Below are 20409 nucleotides of genomic sequence, written 5' to 3'. Positions count from 1 at the left end.
TATAAAAGTGTGGGATGAGATTTTAGTTTCATCAAACATTATTCTGAATTTATTTGCGAGACTGTGTTCATAGTCTTATGGCTCTTCTTCCCAGTATCCTACCTATTTTCCTACATGTAACAAAATAGAAGAAACAATCACTAGATAGATCATCAAGTGACTGTTCAACATTTCTGTTTCTTAAAGGACACTTACTTTTCTAAAGATTCTAGCTGTTTGTGGAGAGCAAATAACTTATGCATCTACACATAAGTAACAGAGCACCTTATCATCTGCTCTCAAATACAACCAACTAGGCACATAATAAAATCTAAATAAATGTCAGCATGAAATTAAACTGCAGGTTTTGAAGTTACGAAGTATGATGGGTCCATAAGTGGCACTACTAATAAACCATCCTGCAAAAGCTGCCACCATAACAAACCATGTTACAAACTGTCTCTGCTACAGATAAATCGGGCTACACCAGATCTTATGGAAACCCCATGCTCTGCTACAAAATTCTAACATGAGTGTCTAAGTCTCATAAATAAACAAACAAGAAAAGAACTTAAGACCAAAGCATTGATGAACATAGATGAAATACTAGTAAACAGTCATTTCCATCATGAAGCAAGTTATAAGTAAACCCATCATTTGTGCAAAGTACCATGCTGATATTGATACTGGAAAATATAATGTATCATGTATTGCTTCACTGATCATTCAGCCACAAATTTATACACGAGATGCTACCCAAAATTTCCTGAAATCTTACACTAAATGCAATCATGTCATACAAGATTTTTATTCACCACCATCACTTTCAAAGCAGGACGAGTCTTATTGCACTTTGGTAGCACCTCACGCGACATCATTATGACATGTATCGAGGACAACAGAGACCGCGTATTGACTTTTGTGATCGTTTGAGACGCTAAGCTACAGTAGCCATTTTTGCAGATGAATTAAAGGAGCAGATCATTACGTCCTCAATTGGTATAATCTCTGCAATTTTGGAAGCTATTGATGTGTTTATTTCCTTTGAAAGTGTGAACCTGCAAACTTCTCGGAAAAAAGCTCGCAATAGGCTTTGTAAATGGTAAATGCAAAAATTGCCACCAAATAGCAGGGTGAAAGAAGAGTCCATGTTACACTCAACACATGTAGGAAATTGCCTCCAGAAATGATTCAGATGTTAAAATTAACGCCAAAGTACATTCTCCATGTTGTCAACCAGTTACATATATCATGTCCATAAAATGCAAAGTTTTGTTTACATTACTCATCACAATCCTAAAAGCTTAGGGCAAGAATAACTGGGAATAGAACTGTTCAATCCAGTATTCATCATTATTTGGTAACTGCAATGGAAGTACTAAGTCTTTATGCAAATTTTAAAATATATCAAGTATCAAATGAGTAACGCTAATAAAGCTTTGCACTTTAATTATATCGAGAACCATTTGCAAATATCGTCAGCTCCATACAGTACTTCAAACTGGTGGTTGAGAAAAGGCTCTTTGATCACCTATTTTCAGCAAAACTGAAACACATCATGTACACAAAAACTAAGTAAGAAGTTAAATTTAACATTAGATGTGACTAATGACTTTCCAGAGGTCTCACAGCAAGTAAGTCCGACCAGCACCACTCTCTTTCCCTAGTGAGAAAGTGTGTAAGATTCAATAATTCTTACTAAAAAACTAACAGTACATGGACAACTTCAGACACACAGACACAGTTCTTCAACACTTGTAACTGGTTGACAATATGGAGGATAGCTTTGGCATTACACATATCAGTCTTTAATTTTGACAACTGAAACATTTCTGAAGGTAATTCCCTACTAGAATAGAGTTTAACGCAAACTCAGTATCACGCTGCAACTCTGCGACAATTTCTGCATTAAAAAAATTTTGTCCCCCGTAGTTTCGAACATAGGACCTCTGCAATTGCATAATTTTGTTTAACTGATGGAGCCAAGGTTCTGATGATAGCTTTCGCTTGCAATTTACTATTTACAAAATAAATTGTGAGCTCCTTTTTCCCCAAAAGTTTGCAGGTTCACATTTTCAAAGAAAGTAAACATATCAATAGCTTCCAAAATTGCAGTGGATATACCAATAGAGGATATAATGAGCTGCTACTTTAATTTGTCTGCAAAAATGACTACCACAGTTTAGTGTCTCCAATGATTACAAAAATCGATACATGATCTCTGTCATCTTCAATAGTGTGTGTACACGTCGTAATGATGTCCCATGTGACTCTGCCAGTGCACAATAAGACTCACTCTTCAAAGCAGTTCCTTTGTGGATGAGGAAGCATTGTCATGCTGTTATCTGCTAAAAACTGCTGCATGATGACAGCTATATGCGGTTTCACATTGTTGTGGTGAAAGACTCAGTAATTCTTCCACCACTTCTCTGCATGTTTCTGTCTCAACTTCCCTTAGCCACCTGGCACATCACAACAGAATTCTTCACTAATTGTCTGACCACGAGGTAGGTACTCATTGTGGGTAATCCCACCAGTATCGAAGAACCAGATCAATAAGGATTTTATGTTGTTCTGAACTTGCCAGGCTTTCTTTGGCTGAGATAAAGATGGGTTCTTCCACGGGGCTATTTAGTTTCAGTGTCATTTCCATAAATTCAACTTCCATCACCTGTAATTGCCTTAGAAAGAAAATCTGACTCAGTTTGAAGCAGTTCTTTCAGTTCCCTGCACACATTCATACAATGGTCTTTCTGATCATCATTCATCAGATGTGGCACGAACTTTGCAGCAATCTTTGTCATGTTCGATTTTTCTGACAAAATCCACTGATATACGCCATATGATAACCCCACAATGTTGTACATATCGGGAATGGTATGCCTACAATCTTTCACAATTGCAATCCAAACATCACTGACATTTTCTGGTGAAATGCCAGTAGATATCATCCTGACTGTTCATGTTCATCATCATCGTCATCCTCATCCACAGAGATCCGGAAATTTATAAAATGTTTAAACCAGTCATAGGTTTGTGTCTGGCCCAAAGCATCGTTACTGTAGTAGCCACCAGAAAGATCGCGGGAGGCGCACATTGGCATGGTGCGTCACGGATGGTAGTTGCCGCAAGTAGAGTCCCGTCCACCAGAGGGCACACGAGAATTCGGACGCGACCTCTGCCGGCATGACAACAACAACAACAACAACAACAACTCCGGCAGCACGGGCCGTGCCCAGTCAGTTAACATCGGGCATGCCTAGGACACAGTCCCGGTCTACGCTAAGTGAAGTGCGACGTAAACGTGAATAGTGTTACTACACAATTGGCGACGAGTAGGGTCGTTCTTTCGCGTGTTGCGTCGTCGTTCCGGTTTCGCAGCTTCTCCACGGCATGGAGGATTTGGTGCGAGTTTTGGTTGCGCAGCAGACGGAACTCATGGCCACCATGAAACAAGTGCTTCCGGCGTTGCTCTCCACGCCCTCTGCTCCGGCGCCGTTCCCTCCTCCCTTTCCCCCATATGACGAGACGGCGGAGGATTGGGATGCATATGAACATCGCCTTCGGCAGCATTTCCAGGCGTTTCATGTTGCCGATGCGGAGGTATGTCGTGCTCTCTTCTTGTCTTGGATATCTCCCTCGCTGTATCAAGTTTTGCGGCAGTTAGCGCCGATGCAGGAACCCTCATCCTTGTCTCTTGACACATTGTGTTCATTGCTGTCTTCATATTATCGCCGCCGCACGCATGTTGTGGCAGCTAGGGTTGAGTTCTATCAGTGCAAGAAACAGCCCCATCAGTCTTACTGGCCTGGGCCGCTACCCTGCACGGTCTTAGTCGCAAGTGTCATTTTGTCACGGAGCAGTCGCGAGAGTCGTACGCCCACGTTATGGTACGCGACGTCATTGTTCGTTCGGCCCCTGATAGGGAGGTCCGGCAACGGGCCCTGCAGTTAGAAGACCCTTCCCTCGAGGAAGTCCTGTCCATTGCTCAATCGTATGAAGTCTCCCACGCAGCAGGTCAACAGCTGGAAGCGTGGTGCGACGTCGCGGAGGTTCAGGGCGGCGCGGGCGCGGCCGCGTCCACTGTGTCAGGGGTGGACGATGTGCGAGCGGTACAATCCGGCCGTTACGGCCGCTCCCGAACGGCGCGTAAACAGAATTCCGGCTGCCGGCCCCTGTTGCCGTCCTGTGCGTCGTGCTATATACATCATGATCGGTCAGAGTGCCCCCAGCGTTGGGCCGTTTGTCGCAAATGTAATAGAAAAGGTCACATTGCTAAAGTTTGCCCCTCAGCCTCAAAAGAATCAAAGGAAGCAGGTACAGAGGACATGGACATTGACATTCAGGAAGTTTCATCGGGCCAGGCTCCCGACGCATCGGCACGCAAACTCTTTATCGAGGTGTCGGTTCGGTCGCGGCGGTTACAACTGCAAGCCGATACGGGCGCGGCAGTTTCGTTGTTGAATGCACAAACTTATTCCGACCTTGGATCGCCCCCGTTGGCGCCAGTTTACCGGCGTCTACGCTGTTATGGTAAACAGTTCATTCCCCTACTGGGTCAATTCACTACCGACGTGACTTACAAATCAGTCACTCGGCCTATTGCTTTTATTGTTGTCAGTGATGCAAGCTCAACTAACCTTTTTGGCCTGGATGCCTTTCAAGCTTTCGGTTTTTCTATCGCTGACACCGTACAGTTGGTCTCCGAAAATGTTCCCTATCAATCATTGGAATCTTTGATCTCCGACTTTCCAGATATTTTTGAGGAGGGCCTGGGGCGTGTTTCAGATTTTGAAGCTCACTTAACGTTGAAGGCGTCGGCTCGCCCGCGTTTTCTACGCGCGAGGCAGATCCCCTTGGCTCTCCGCCCTCAGGTAAAGGAAGAGCTAGACCGGCTGACAGCCCTAGGGGTCGTTCTTCCCATTTCTTCCAGTGAGTGGGCTTCGCCCCTCGTTATTGTAAGGAAGCCCTCAGGAAAATTACGTCATTGTGGCGATTTCAAGGCCACCATTAATTCCCAAGTGGTGGTGGACACCTATCCTTTGCATCGTGCTGATGAATTGTTCTCCTCCGTGGCGGGAGGCCAATATTTTTCGAAAATCGATCTGTCGGAGGCTTATCATCAGATACCGCTTGATGAGGACTCCAAACGGTTGGCGGTCGTCAACACCCCGTTTGGCCTTTACCAATACCAGCGGTTGGCCTTTGGAATGTCCAGTGCCCCGGCGATATTCCAGCGTTATCTTGAGCATGTCACGTCGACAATTCCTCATTGTATTAATTACCTGGATGACATAATTGTCACAGGCCGCAGCACGAAGGAACACTTGCACAACCTTTGCACCCTCTTTCTCAAATTCAGGTCTGTGGGCTTGCGTTGCAACCTGCATAAGTCAACCTTCTTCCAACCGTCCATTGAGTATGTGGGCTACACCATATCTCGGCACGGCGTCCAGCCACTAGGAAGTTTGGTCCAAGGTATCGTCAACCTTCCTCGGCCCGCTTTGCTGAAAGAGTTACAAGCTTTTTTAGGCAAGATAGCCTATTACCACCGGTTCATTCCCAGGGCTTCCACTATAGCCCACCCCCCTGTACTGCCTTCTGCACAAGGGTGTTCCTTTTGATTGGTCGCCTGCATGCAAGCGAGCGTTCACCTCATTGAAGGGCCTCCTCACGTCAGCCCCTTGTTTGGCTACTTTTGATCCCCATAAGCCGTTGGTCGTAGCTACAGATGCTTCGCAGTATGGGGTGGGGGCGGTCCTGGCCCATCGCAACGCAGATGGTTCCGAGCAACCACTGGCATTTGCGTCTAAAACGCTTAGTCCCGCGCAGGCCCATTACTCCCAGGTGGAAAAAGAGGCTTTGGCCATTGTCTACGCTGTTACCAAGTTTCACCCTTTCTTGTATGGCACGAAGTTTCAGTTAATCACTGACCATAAGCCGTTAATATCGTTATTTGGCCCCGCCTCTCAGATTCCGGATAGGGCGGCCCACAGACTACAGCGCTGGGCCTTGTTCCTCTCTAAGTACCATTATGACATTCATTTTCGCCCTACAGGACAGCATGCCAACGCCGACGCTCTTTCCCGTCTTCCAGTGGGCCCAGATCCTACGTTCGATCGAGAGGAGATTATGTGTTTTCATTTGAATGTGGCGCCCCGCCAAGCGGTTGATGGCTTCCCGATCACTAGTTCTCGAGTCGCCAGGGAAACGGCAGCTGACCCGGTTCTCTGGCAAGTAGCTCGCCTCATTCAGCAGGGGTGGTCATCCCGCCCTCCGGGCCGGGCCTCGGACCCTCTTCATAATTACTTTCTTCTACAGGACCGCCTCTCGGTCTTGGAAGGCTTTCTCCTTCTGGCTACCGATGATACAGCTCCTCGCGTGGTTGTTCCTGCAAGTTTACAACGGGAGGTCCTCACGTTATTACATGCGGGGCACTGGGGGGTTTCCCGTACTAAAACCTTGGCTCGCAGACATATGTACTGGCCCGGTATTGACAGAGAAATTGAGCACTTGGTGGCCGCCTGTTCCCAGTGTGCGAGCCAACAAGCATCTCCCAGGGCAACGTTCTCTTCATGGCCGCCGGCAACCCAAGCATGGGAACGTGTTCACATCGATTTTGCGGGCCCGTTTCTCAATGGCTTTTGGCTCATTGTCATTGATGCTTATTCCTGATTCCCATATGTGGTTCGCTGCTCCTCAACCACTTCAGAAGTTGCAATCCAGGCACTAGCAAAAATCTTTTCTGTGGAAGGTCTGCCAATCACCCTGGTCTCGGACAATGGACCGCAGTTTATTTCGCAGACCTTCCAGGGTTTTTGTAGGCGCTCCGGTATTCGGCATGTTTGCTCTCCCCCCTTCCATCCACAATCGAATGGGGAAGCCGAGCGCATGGTGCACACATTTTAGACGCAGATGAAAAAGTATGTGCACGAATTTCCTGCGGAGGACACATTGACGTTTTTCTTGACAGCATACCGGACCACACCAATGGGAGAACGCAGCCCCGCAGAGCTCCTCCATGGGCATCAACCTAGGACTCTGCTGCACCTCCTCCGGCCTGGTCCTCGCCAGTCTTCACAAAACGGAGTACCTGGCTTTCCACTGGGTATGTCGGTCTGGGCCCGTGGGTTTGGTCGCAATCCACGTTGGATACCAGCGGTGGTCCTGCGCCGAAGTGGCCGCTGGCTCTATACCTTGCAAGCGGGGGACCGGGTGGTACGTTGTCACCAAAATCAGCTACGTCCACGTTCGGGCACCCACCCTCCGCCCTCTAGGACACCGGCTTCCCCATTGCCTGCACCTGTGTTGGTTTCACAGGGGACGTTGCCTCCTCTCCCCGCTGTGCCTCTGCCGCACTGCGATGGTTCTCAGCCTTGGCAGCCTCCAGTAGCTCCAGCACCGGCATCGCCATCGTTCGAGATGCCCCAGCGAGAGCCGGCTCCCCTAGCAGGCCCGGTTTCTCAGGAGGTTGGTTCACCTGTGGTCATCCCTTCCCCTTTGTCCCCGCCACTGGGTCTTGCCCCTCCCGGGGTGGAACAGGATCCGGAGTTCAACAGCTTGTCGCCCGTTCTGTCCCAGGCTCCGGTTGTGGGACGACGGGGGCCTCTTCGTGTGGGTCACTTCCAGCCGTATTCGAAGGTTCCGGCTCGAGGGTTGGCAGATCCCCTCGACTCCGGCCATCCAATGGATGTGGAGGTCATCGCTCCTGCCCGACGCTCCACCTTCCGACGCAGTGGATCACAGTGGCTTCACCCCCCGAAGGAAGAGGAGTGTAGTAGCCACCAGAAAGATCGCGGGAGGTGCACATTGGCACGGCGCGTCACGGACGGTAGTTGCTGCAAGTAGAGTCCCGTCCACCAGAGGGCACGCGAGAATTCGGACGCGACCTCTGCCGGCATGACAACAACAACAACAACAACAACAACAACTCCGGCAGCACGGGCCGTGCCCAGTCAGTTAACATCGGGCATGCCTAGGACACAGTCCCGGTCTACGCTAAGTGAAGTGCGACGTAAACGTGAACAGTGTTACTGCAATTACTGAATGCTTGGACTAGCATTTTGCGCATTTCTGTGGCTGTTTTATCAAGTTTAAAACTGAACTTGATGCAGCAATTTCTCAGGTTGGTCATTGCAAAATTGCAAACACAAGCAAATGTCACAATGGAAAACTGCCCACCAACAATGAACATGTCCACTTACATCGAAGCCACTAGACACACTGATGTGCAAAACATGTATACACTGCTCCAAGTGGCATTTGAATGTATCACCATTTGTAAGCATGATAATACAACTTTGGGGAACTTTTGGGTAGCACCTCATACTAAACATCACTGCGTAAATTCAAATAAGAATGAATGAAAATATTAAAGGCACACATAGATATAACATCAAAACAACACAAAACCTTGATTCCATCCTTAATATCATCCAGAGACACTACAAAAGCACTGGAACCATCAGTTCCTTTGGATTGTACTGCTAACTGTAAGCTATTTAGAGCAATACGGGCATCTCCATCACAAATTTCAGCTAGCCAGGTAACAGTAGCTTCATCGATGAAAAACCTAAAAAGAATATGGAAAGTAAATTAGGACACTGAACTACTGCATCAAGCATCTTTTACCAGTTGCCATTCCATGTCATTAATTTCCTATATTAGTACCAAATTATATTCCTACACACCTTGGTTGATGTTTATTGTTTGCTACACTAAAAACATGATTAGTTTTCACAATCACTCCCTGTAAGCTTTTTAATGCCCTTTGGAGAATCGCAATTATGTGTTTTGTTTCATGTTTTTCAAGAACAATTACCCTACACCGACTTAACAATGCTGAATTGAGGCTGAATGAAGGATTCTCTGTAGTGGCACCAATTAAAGTTATCGCCCCACTTTCCACATGAGGCAAGAAGATATCCTAAAACATATGACAAAATGCATAGCATTTGTATCATATAATAAAACTGCACAGTATTATGATTTTTAAATATGTTAATCATAAATTATTAAAAACTACAACTTAGGACACAAATCATAACTTTTGCACCTGTTGCAATTTATTAAAACGGTGTATTTCATCCATAAACAACACTGTACGTCTTTTAAAAGATGTTAACTCATTTTTTGCAACTTTGACAACTTCTTTTACTTCATTGACACCAGACATTGTAGCAGATAATTTCACAAATCTTGTTGATTGATTCTTCTTACATTGCTGGGCTATGATATGGGCGAGTGTGGTCTGTAAAGTGAAAAAGAAAATGAACGTGCAGAAACATTCCACCAAGATAAAATTACAATTATTATTTTTTTTCATATATAGGGACACACATTTTTATGTGAAGTTACAGAGTTATCATATGTATAGTTGATGCTTTTCTGTTTTGTTTGCTGTGTTTTTATGAAGCAACAACTTTGTGAGTGAAAAATCGCTTAATCACACCTTACTAAAGGTTACAGGAACCAACCAACCACAGTAAATCACAGCGTCCAATCCAGACAATCACAACGCGCAACTGTTAGTACCCATAAATTAACAATCTTGACTGACTGCTTTATGGCAAATTAATGTGGATGGGCTCTCATCCACATGCACTGCAGACAGCATGGTAAGTCAAATGTCTGCAACCCTTTTGACTGCAAGTATTACTGGTTACACGAAGACAGTCTGACCACTAAGTCATGATACTGGACTCTTGACTTCAGAACTCTATTAGCATGATCTGCATCAACACTGACAATGTTCATCTCAGGCTTTGAGTTTCAGAAGCACTTGGGTCTGCCGAGGTTTGCCATTGTTCACGTGTCTCCCAAAAAATTTGGGACCTGGTAAGCTAGTGCACTGAGTATGATTGTCAGAGGCCGTATTATTACTTGTTTGTTTCTGTGAAACTAGTACTCCACCATGGGTGAAAGAAGATTGGTAGTAGTGGACTGTGGGACAAACCTAACTACTTCAGTGTCCACAGCTAGTAACACGTATTTTGAGTCATGGTTAATAAGAGAGACATTAGAAACACAACTGCTTCCACTGATCTTTACTTGGGAAAAATAAACTGCAGAGCACCAGGATCTGGGATTGGTTCATGGAGTTGGAAGATGAGTTTGCTGAAATGGAATGTATTGGGATTATCAGAAGTGAGATCAACACAATTAAAATAGTGCTATTTGTTTTAATACAAAAGAAACAAAAAGATTGTAAACAAAAAGATTAAAAACAATGTTACCATGAAGGTGTGTAGGAAGGTGGCATCAATAGTGATTAGTAGGGATCCAGGTGGCAGGGGATTGTCGAGGGGTGGTGAAAGATGTGGTCTGTATCCTTGATGTTAGAGGCTAGGCTATGGACTATTGGTTGGAAGTCTTGGGTGACAAGGGTGAAGATTCTTCCTGTGAGAGCAGAGCTACAATGGGGTGTCCATAATTTTTGGGGTTAAAGATTTTGGAAAGCGAGCAGAAAATAGGTCTGCAGGAGGGTCACTGGCTGAGGAAGAAGATGGATTCAGGGGAACTCTGGGATTGCCTTAAGGATTTGAGGGGAGATTGGAGGTTTTGTTGGACTTCTGGGAGGGGGTTCACAATGGCAGAGCTTGTAGATGGAGGGGTCAGACAGTTCGCAGAACCTTCTGTCAGGTAGTCACTGTGATTTATCATGACAGTGGTTGAGCCTTAGTCTGCATGGATGATGATTAAGTCTTGTATTCCTACCCACACACCTGCTGCCTTCCACTGAGCATCGCATCAGCTACCCCTTCTCAAGCCCTCTTCCCGCTTCACACCTCTCTCTTTCGACACCGTGCCTCACCCCAGTCCACCTGTCAAACTGCAATCCCAGCACTGTGTGTGTGTGTGTGTGTGTGTGTGTGTGTGTGTGTGTGTGTGTGTGTGCGTGTGTGTGTGCTCTCACATATGTTCATGTGCTCGCATGTGCATACATGTCAATAACTTTTATTATTCGGTTAGTGGTCTACTTCTACGTTATTTACATTCTGCCTGGACATTCCTGAAAAAGAGACCACTTGCATGAACGAAATTATAAACTGGAGGGATAATCATAAATTCCCACTTTGTCTAGGCTTCATAGATGTTGACAAAACACCCAGGAAAATATGTACACACAGCCCCTGAGGAATGATTCATTATTATCCACTGACCACTTACAGTGGAATATGTTTAGTCATTAAATATACAACTGATAACATGAGCATTTTTACAGAAAATTTCCTAAAACTTAGTGCCACCTTTTTATCAATATTTCAGGATACTAATATCAACAATTTGCTAATTATAAGACAGAATTTCTGGTCAGTACTCACCTCCAAAAGGCAAAATTGTAGTCCTGCCGATATACAAATAAAAAAGTAAATGGACACACTATCTAGCTTTTGGAACAAACAGTTCCTCCATCTTTAAATGTGGACATTTTAGGTTAGGATTTACCGTGACTATTACCGACATTAAACAAAACAAGAAGTTTACTGTTGCCAGTCACCATTTTATTTATTTCCATGGCATGTTTAACGGTAAACACAAAATAAGTAAAATAGAGTACCTCCAGTGGTCACAGGTTCATTTTGCTGTCACAACATCACATGTATATTGTCATATTTGTAAACAAATATGGCATCTGGAATCTACTGGGTGCAAGGTTCGTATAGCAGAAGAGAAGACATAATCGCAAAGTACAAAGAGTATACACCGTAACATCATTATTACAGAATAATTATTTAAAGGATTTGGAGGTGTTTGTTTTGAGGTGTCGAATACATGTGTGTGTACTTCAGGTGGCATATAAATCCGATTCTGATAAGTCAAAACAGCTTAAACTTCATACCCGTGTATACAATCAGGTGAAATGTTAAAATGGCTTAAGCTTCATACTTGTTAATAACAATCAGGTGAAATGTTACAGACTTTTAAGTACAATAATTATATTGGCTACAGCAGTAAAATTATACATAAATGACAATATTTGATTGGCATTAATAGAACAACTCCCATGAAAACATAAAATTCACAGTTGAACACCAAACAGATGACAGTATAAATTTCCTAGACCTTACCATTAGAATAAAGAATAACAGACATCAGTTTGAAATTTATCAGAAGCCTACCACAACACATACCACAATCCACAACTCTCTTGTCACCCCGCAGCACACAAAATGGCAGCATTCCAGTACATGATCATTAGAGCTATCCAACTACCACTCACTGAAGACAAATGTGATCAAGAAATTGAAATAATAAAACAAACAGCTATTGAAAATGGTTACAACAACTCAATAGTAGACACCCTAAAACACTCAATAATGGCAAAGCAATCACAACACTAAAAACAAAAAGAAAATAACATCTTCCATACAATCCCCTTTCTAGGTAACATTTCACACCAGATTGCCAATGTCTTCAAACAAAAAGGCATAAGCATATCCTTTACAGCAGACAACAAGGATGGAAAGAAGTTACCCCACAACATCGGCACACAAAACCCACTTCATCACACAGGTGTGTACAAAATTGAATATTTGGACTGTGACTGCTTCTACGTAGGGCAGACAGGCAGATCATTTGAGATTAGATTCAAGGAACACATGGCAGCACTAACAAACAAAAAATACCACACATCAGCAATAGCCACCCACCTGCATGAAACAAAACACCATGTTAACAAAACAAGTATTAGCATCCTACACATCCAACCAATAGGCAGAAAACTAGACATCCTTGAAACATTTCAAATATACAAACACCAAACAAAACAACCTGAATCCATCTTAAATGACAAAAATGACAATATTTACAACAGTATCATCTCTATTTTCAGCAACTGCCAACATCATTAAAAATGCACAAGCAAGCACGCGCACGTACACACACACACACACACACACACACACACACACACACACACACACACACACACAGACACACACACACCTTAATATTTACCATAAATACTGACAGCCACCAAGAGTACAAGAGATTGACCTCGTTTACAGATAATTCATCACACCAACAGCTTGTACCCCTTGTCAGTTTGAAACTCTATGTACATTAACTACAGGCATAAATTGTATATCTATCTGCATATTTTAAAGCATTACCCAACGTATTACCCCAACCTTTAGGCAGCTAATATATCTAACATGTAATCTTAAGACCCCTTGCCATGTGAAGTTTGCTCTCATACAATCACTCTTTCCACCCTCCCTCCCTCTCTCTCTCTCTCTCTTTCTGCCTCCAGCCTCTCACATCTGTCTATTAATCCCAATCAAATATTGTCATGTATGTATAATTTTACTGCTGTAGCCAAATGATTATTGTACTTAAAGTCTGTAACATTTCACCTGATTGTTTTTAACAAGTATGAAGTTTAAGCCATTTTAACATTTCACCTGATTGTATAAACGAGTATGAAGTTTAAGCTGTTTTGACTTGTCAAAATCGGATTTGTATGCCACCTGAAGTACACACACATGTATTCGTCACCTCAAAACAAACACCTCCAAATCCTTTAAATAATTATTCTGTAATAATGTTGTTACGATGTATATTCTTTGTACTTTGCGATTATGTCTTCTCTTCTGCTATACGAACCTTGCACCCAGCTGATTCCAGATGCCATATTTGTTTACAAATATGACAGTATACACGTGATACGTTACGACAGCAAAATGAACCTGTGACCACCGGAGGTACTCTATTTTACTTTTTTATGTTTACTGTTAGATATCAGTTTAATTTTTTGTCAGAAGAAATCCAAAACCAAGTTTTGAAATTGTGTCTCGTTTCTCCACTAGACAGTGCCACAAGTTCCTCCAAAAAATCATAACACAACACACACACAAATGTTTTGTATTCAGTTCTGGTGAAGGTAATGACTTAATAGGTAAAAGAAGGAATAACAGAAGGGGAAAAACTGTAAGTGCCTTTGGTAAGCTAAATAGGGTTTTGAAAAATAAGCATCTGTGAGAGCAGACTTCACTCTGACCAAAGTACAAATGAAATGGAAGTCAGCAGTACATGTAGCCAAGTGACAAAGATGAACCATGGAAGATCTCTGCTGCATTGCAAGAGACCAAGATGACCTAATGAAAGGATGGTAAATGATGTTGGAAAACAAACATGAGCAATATAGCAACGCAAAGAAGTTGATTATGCATGGAAAAGTCTAGAGGTGGTTTTGTCCAGCAGTTAATGTTAAATGGCTGATGATGATTATGGTATATAATTGTTAATAATGGTAACATGGGCATTGCCTGGAATTTTGTTGACAATTGCTCAGACAAAACAGCCAGTATTTTCAATGATAGTGATTACACAACAATTGTTATGTATCTTGAAGAATGTTTGTCTTAAAGAATGCCAATCTTCTGTTTCATGTTTATCTTTCTTGTTTCTTATTAACTTTTCTTTTTTTAAAATAATTTATTGGAATATTTTATAATGTACACCATCAACTGTATTTGTCTGAAAAATTCTTTAATGCAATCTCTAGAACAGAGCTATAGACACCCTTTGGAAGAAGATAGCCTTTGTGGTTAATGTTACCAACTGGCCCACTAATGCATGGCAATGTGCCTCAACTGAATACCTGAACCTTTGAGATAGAGTTCTTTCAGTTTGAAACATGGGCTAATAATAAACTGAAATACAGACAGCTGAGTAATCTTGTGAGCACACCACCAGATTCTGACCCTGGAGGTGCTGGGTTCAATCCCATAGGGTGTTCGGAAATCCCCATTACAAACTTCTAAGATTTGTAGAAGGGTAGGTGGGAGTGAGTACATAATACTTTGAATATGAACTCATGTCTGGAAACCTACTACTTTCGTTCTGTGACAGTTTTAATTCAGATGTTTAACTCATCCAATTCTGCTTGGGGAACTGAATTAGGCATGATGCAATACAATTGTCAGGTACAATTCGTAAGAAAACATACCGAAACATCCATCTATCAATTAAGCACAGTTGATTGTATTAACACTTAAACATGACATGTTTACATAATTCCAAATCAAAAAAACTCCCAGTACACTGTACGTACAGAACAGTACTGATGCATTACAACAGTGGCGCAATGTTGTTACAGAACTGTACATACGAAGCATATTCTGATACACACTCTCCATCCCACCTAGTATCTCTCCAATTTTTAGTGCAGCATCCAGAACATAAGCCAACACATCTTCCTCTGCCTCTGCAAGAGGTCATAAATTAAACAACACTACAAAAAGTAGTATACATCATCATGTCTACCCTATTGCATACTGTTGAGACTTCTCTCTTTCCCTCAGCAACGGTGGACGTTATACACAACTGAGTTCAGACCACCACGGAATGGAAACGGTACGTTTCCAGACATCGGTTTCTGTTCAAAATATTATGTACTCACTTCCCTCTAAAAGTCCTACAAGTATGAACTACACATTTTTTTTCAGTTCATGGACTTTTACTAAAATATGTCTTATTTTATTAACCATTAATAAATTATCTTATCCAGTAATGTCAGGAGTGACATCATATCAATAATAACACACTTGAGAGGCAATCACATAAGGTGATACTGTTCAAATCAATATCAATACCAGTCCATGATTGGGGTGCGAAAGAGTGGAGGGGGTTTGTGTGATATGTCATGTATGACCTACAGAAATATTTCAATTCTGAAACCATTAGGCTTTTATTTACATATGAATCTACCAGCCATACCATTACCTCTGACATGCTTGGTAACTATTGCAACCATGGATCACAGGAAGTACAAACTAAATATTATTACTGCATTGGCAATTTTTATGATGACAAATCAAACTGTTGAAGACAGAAAATTCACTATGTCTCAACATACAAACACATTAATTGTAAAGGACAGATTGAGCTACAACTTACTTTGCCACAGCCAGGAGGCCCCCAGAGTATCATACTGGGAATATCCTTCTTCTCAAGCAATGTTCGCAGGATCATGTTTGAACCCAAAACATGCTCTTGGCCAACAAATTCGGATATGTCCACTGGTCTCATCTGTTCTGCCAATGGAACAGAACTTGACATGATGTCCTCAAACACAGAGCATGCTTCATCCTGTAATAAAGCACAGTAAAATCAGATTATGCACTCACACTATTAGGTTGATAACTTAAAAGAACACTTAGTCACATGAGTAAGGTACTCCCTACAACACTTCAGACTTGTTATGTGCCTATGAAACACACAAAGTTAGTACAAACATAGATCCAAGTAATAAATAAAATGGAAAATGATTCAGTTCGTTAGCAAGCTGGGGTATAATCATGGGCTCAAAACTTTTAAACTTACCCGGGGGGACGTCTCTCCACCATGTCTCCTCCTTATGTTTGATAGATCTGTCTAATCCTTGGTTGTAAATGAACTGTCTATGTTACCCATTATGCTTATTTTAACTTAACTTGAAGCGATACATATGAAAAATAGCTCAGTTGTTACGATAAACCTAGTCTGCTAATTTCCTGCCGACTGGCTACCATAGCTCAGTTGTAGGATAGGTTTAACTGGAAACCAGTTGAAAGTGCCAAAGATATATCGATTCATGTTACACCGCATTAATGTAATCTGTGAGGGCGAGGGAAAAATTAAAAATGATATACTTTCAGATTTTTTTACACCATCTCTCTTGTTTTAATGTTAGTAACATAGCTCTTCCGTTCTTGTCTGCCATGGTGTATGGACGTATATTTGTTCTGCGTCCAACAACTAAAAGTTGGATAGCTTGTGAAAGGGAAGAATTTTATTTCTACGAATTTCAAATACACATGTTCCCCTCTACGCGCATCATGAAACACTGCAGCAAATCTTCGGATGCACGGGAATAATCCTGCAGAAGACGACCCCCACGTCATCGGCACTGTCGTACTACTAGAGAGAAGAGGTATTTACATTAATAGGAAGAGAACTTTCAAGGCTAATCATTTCGAATTCACGTTGCAGAAGTTTGAAAGCATGGTGTTTGTGAGGGGATAAATTTACCAATCGACAGGCACTGTTGGGTAAAATACTGTCACTATACCTTTCTTTCTCGCCAAATTAATTCTATTTTTATACAATGGCAACCGCTTCTTGGAGGGTGCTATAGAGAGGAAGTATGAAGTTATTTTTTAAATGTTATATAATTGCATATTTTGTAATCTTTAGTAGTATTAATTGTTGTAACTGTTTTCGTTTCATGATTGGAATATTGTTGCCATCATAACGGTGGAGAGGCTTGAAAACTCTTAGACTGCAATCATCAGATCTCTTAGCAAGCTTCAATGTTGTGTCTTTATTTACAAAGGTGCCCTTGCAGGACTCTTTAGAACTTATTAGTAACAAGTTTGAGGACGACATAGTGGCACTATTTAAACATGTGCTTACTTCGACATACTTCTTATTTCAAGACCAACATTTTGAACAAATGGATGGTGTCGCCATGGGGAGCCCTCTTTCTCCTGTGGTGGCCAATTATTGTATGGAGGATTCTGAAGATAAAGCACTACAGTCAGCTACTCTCAAACCCTCTTGTTTTCTGCGGTATGTTGACGATATGTTTGTGGTGTGGCCACACAGACTGGATACTCTACCTACGTTTCTTCAACATTTAAATTCACTCCATCCGAATATTAACTTCACTATGGAAGTGGAAAAAGATGGCACTTTACCTTTTCTTGATGTTTTGGTACAAAGGAAAGCAGATGGAGCCTTGGGACACAGCATATACCGCAAGCCAACGCATACAGATCTATATTTGCAGGCCACAAGCTGCCATCATCCACCACAATGCGGTAGTGCATTACGTACGCTAGTTCATAGAGCGCGTGTGGTATCTGACTCTGAAAGCCTGCTGAGTGAGATGCAACATTTGATGACAGTCTTCCGTCAAAACGGTTATTCTGAGAGACAGATACGTAATGCATTCACGCCCAAGTGAGTTCAATCTAGGGAGCAGAATGAAGATACGAAGACACCCACCACCTTGGCCTTCTTGCCGTACTTTGGTGCCATGTCGTCAAGAATCGGAAGAGTCCTCGCAAGATATGACATCAAGTGTGTTTTTCGACCATCTGCAAAGCTGAGGAACCTGTTAGGTTCGGTTAAGGATGATCTCGGTCTGAGGAAACGTGGTGTGTACAAGATTCCTTGTCAGTGTGGGGCGGCATATATAGGTCAGACATGCAGAACACTGTCTGAACACAGGACATCACATGATTTATGAAAAGATGGAAGTTTTATTCCCAGCATCCTCTTTCTGGGATTGCATCATTAAAGAAGCAATACATATCCGTACAGCTGATAACTTTATCAACAGGGATGCAGGATTTCAATTGAGTACAGCCCAGAACCCTGGATTGGCTGCTGTTAAATCACGATGAGAAAGCAAAGAGCTTTCGATAATAGACCCGTCATAACTTTGGCAGCATGTTAGTAAACACAGCGTCAGCGCACGCACAGAACGGCCGCTCTGCGTTTCCCGGCAGAGGGCGTTTGAGTCTGGCGCCATCTATCTGCAAAATTTTTGCGCATGCGTGGTTCCCGCGCCTGCGCAATCTTCACGTGCGTGCTCTATATACAGCGGTGTCGACATGCGGATCTTGTCAGTCGTACCTAGCCACCAGCGAGGTTCAACTACCTGATGATGTCTGACAGTTGCTCCGAGGAAATATTGTGGGATTTGCACAACATCATCCGGCAGCACACCCGTGAAGACTATTTACTACTTAAAAACTGTTTTACTACATATGATCACAGCGGAGATATCAAAGATGAATTGTACCAGGAAGATACCACTAACCATGAAAGGGAATTTGAGGAAACAGTGCAAGCAATAGTTAATGCCCAAATAAATGTACCTATGTTACTAGGTATCAGTGCCACAACAAGAACGTGATACCTCATGGACTATTTGATGGATTGCAAATGTGAGGCTGCATACCAACAGTTCAAGTTCAGAACTGCAAAATATAGACAGCAGTAGGAAGCAAGGGAGTCAAACTGCAAAAATTAACCCGTGTTAAAATTAATAATTTTTTTAACAATGTATTCTCTTAGTGGCTGAGAAACTGATAAGAAAATGCCTTAATTGTATGGACACTTTTAGAAAATAAATCTATGACCACAATTCTCAGCAGATTTGGTTAAAACAGACAAAGGAAATAAACAAGAGCACACCTCAAATATCCAAATACAATTATTTTACCCAGCTGTTTTTTTTTTTTTTTTAATAACAAAGGTTCATCTACCATAAGAGTACATAGAGCCTAACATCATACACAACAAGGTAAGCGAATCTGTGTGTTTCACCGAAGACCAAAAAGAGGAGCTTCAGGAACTGACAGATATGCATATGTTTTTGGGAGACACCCTGGCGTAATAAAAAGATATAAACATTAATGGAGATGTACTCCCATTAACCTTTTTTCTCTTCATAACCCATTCACTGCGTGAAGGAGGAGGCAGTGAGAAGGAAAATTCATAGAATGAGAGATTGGGAAGTTATGCAGCCTTCTCTCTCCCCATACTGTAGTCCTATCTTGGCTGTTGGTAAGCTGGATAGTAGTGTCCACCCCATGCTTGATGCACAAGTGATAAATAAAATAATTTTGCCAGTTAGGGCGTGCCCTGACAACCTAGAGTAACAATTATTAAAATTTTTTGATGTCAAACATCTCATAATAATACACTTACCAGCACGAAAAACGCAACACCCAATAAATGATGTGTAATTATCTATTTAATCAAAGTGAAGCACTTCGACCAATTTTTTGGGACATGGTATGTTATTGGCGTTGCTTTGCGAGCAAACAATGAAGTGTTGATTGGTTATTGCACTAGCCTGAATTATTGTTTCCTGCACAATCTGGAAAATGCATCACTTAATGTGAGTGAAAAATTTTTTCCCGCTCTTGTAGCACTTATTGTTGTATCGTGAATTGTTTCCCTTTCAAATCACATGTGTTTGTAGGATCTTTCTGTGATCGTCATACTCAGTTTCCTGGAGTAAAGATGCCGTTAAGCACTGAACAAGCTGCGAAAGCTGTTGCTTTGGTGGAAGGTGGCTGGAGCATGCATTACGTTGCAGAAATGTTGAGGACTACACCTTCCACGATTTCCAGAACTGTACAAAGGTACAGGGAAACTGGAGGCTTTGCAAGGATACCAGGAACAGGCCCGAGGTGAGCACCATTGAAGAGAGATGACCACTTTTTACAACTTCAAGCTCTCCGCAATCGTCACACCACCACAACTTAAGCACGAAATCGACTCCACCACGTTCAAAGGCTCATAGTTAGTGGGAGAACCATTTGAAGACTGGAGGAAGTCACTCTTCAGTCCAGAAATCTCCTACAGGTCCGGAATTCACCAGAGAGCATTGCTCAGCTTGACTACATTTCACAAGGGAACATCTTG

At 42.4% G+C, this 20409-nt stretch overlaps 1 protein-coding gene across 3 annotated transcripts in view; it reads right to left on the bottom strand.

The window, feature by feature from the left end:
• The window catches only part of LOC124798567 (ATPase WRNIP1-like), a 78018-nt gene that overhangs the window by 48262 nt on the left and 9347 nt on the right, over window positions 1-20409 (bottom strand). For 2 of the 3 annotated variants that reach the window (XM_047262027.1, XM_047262028.1), the window contains 4 exons: window positions 15883-16074; window positions 9035-9229; window positions 8670-8905; window positions 8392-8551 (listed from right to left, as the gene is read on the bottom strand). In XM_047262027.1, coding sequence (XP_047117983.1) covers window positions 8392-8551; window positions 8670-8905; window positions 9035-9229; window positions 15883-16074 — 783 coding nt within the window. Of the gene's footprint in view, window positions 1-8391; window positions 8552-8669; window positions 8906-9034; window positions 9230-15882; window positions 16075-16308; window positions 16701-20409 lie in introns of those variants that run through there. The other variant, XM_047262029.1, reaches the window with a different exon arrangement.

This window comes from Schistocerca piceifrons, chromosome 5 (genome assembly GCF_021461385.2).
Source record: "Schistocerca piceifrons isolate TAMUIC-IGC-003096 chromosome 5, iqSchPice1.1, whole genome shotgun sequence".
In the NCBI taxonomy this organism is placed as follows: Eukaryota; Metazoa; Arthropoda; class Insecta; order Orthoptera; family Acrididae; genus Schistocerca; species Schistocerca piceifrons.
The sequence above is the reverse complement of the archived record's forward strand: the minus strand, read 5'-3'. Positions and strand labels throughout refer to the sequence as shown.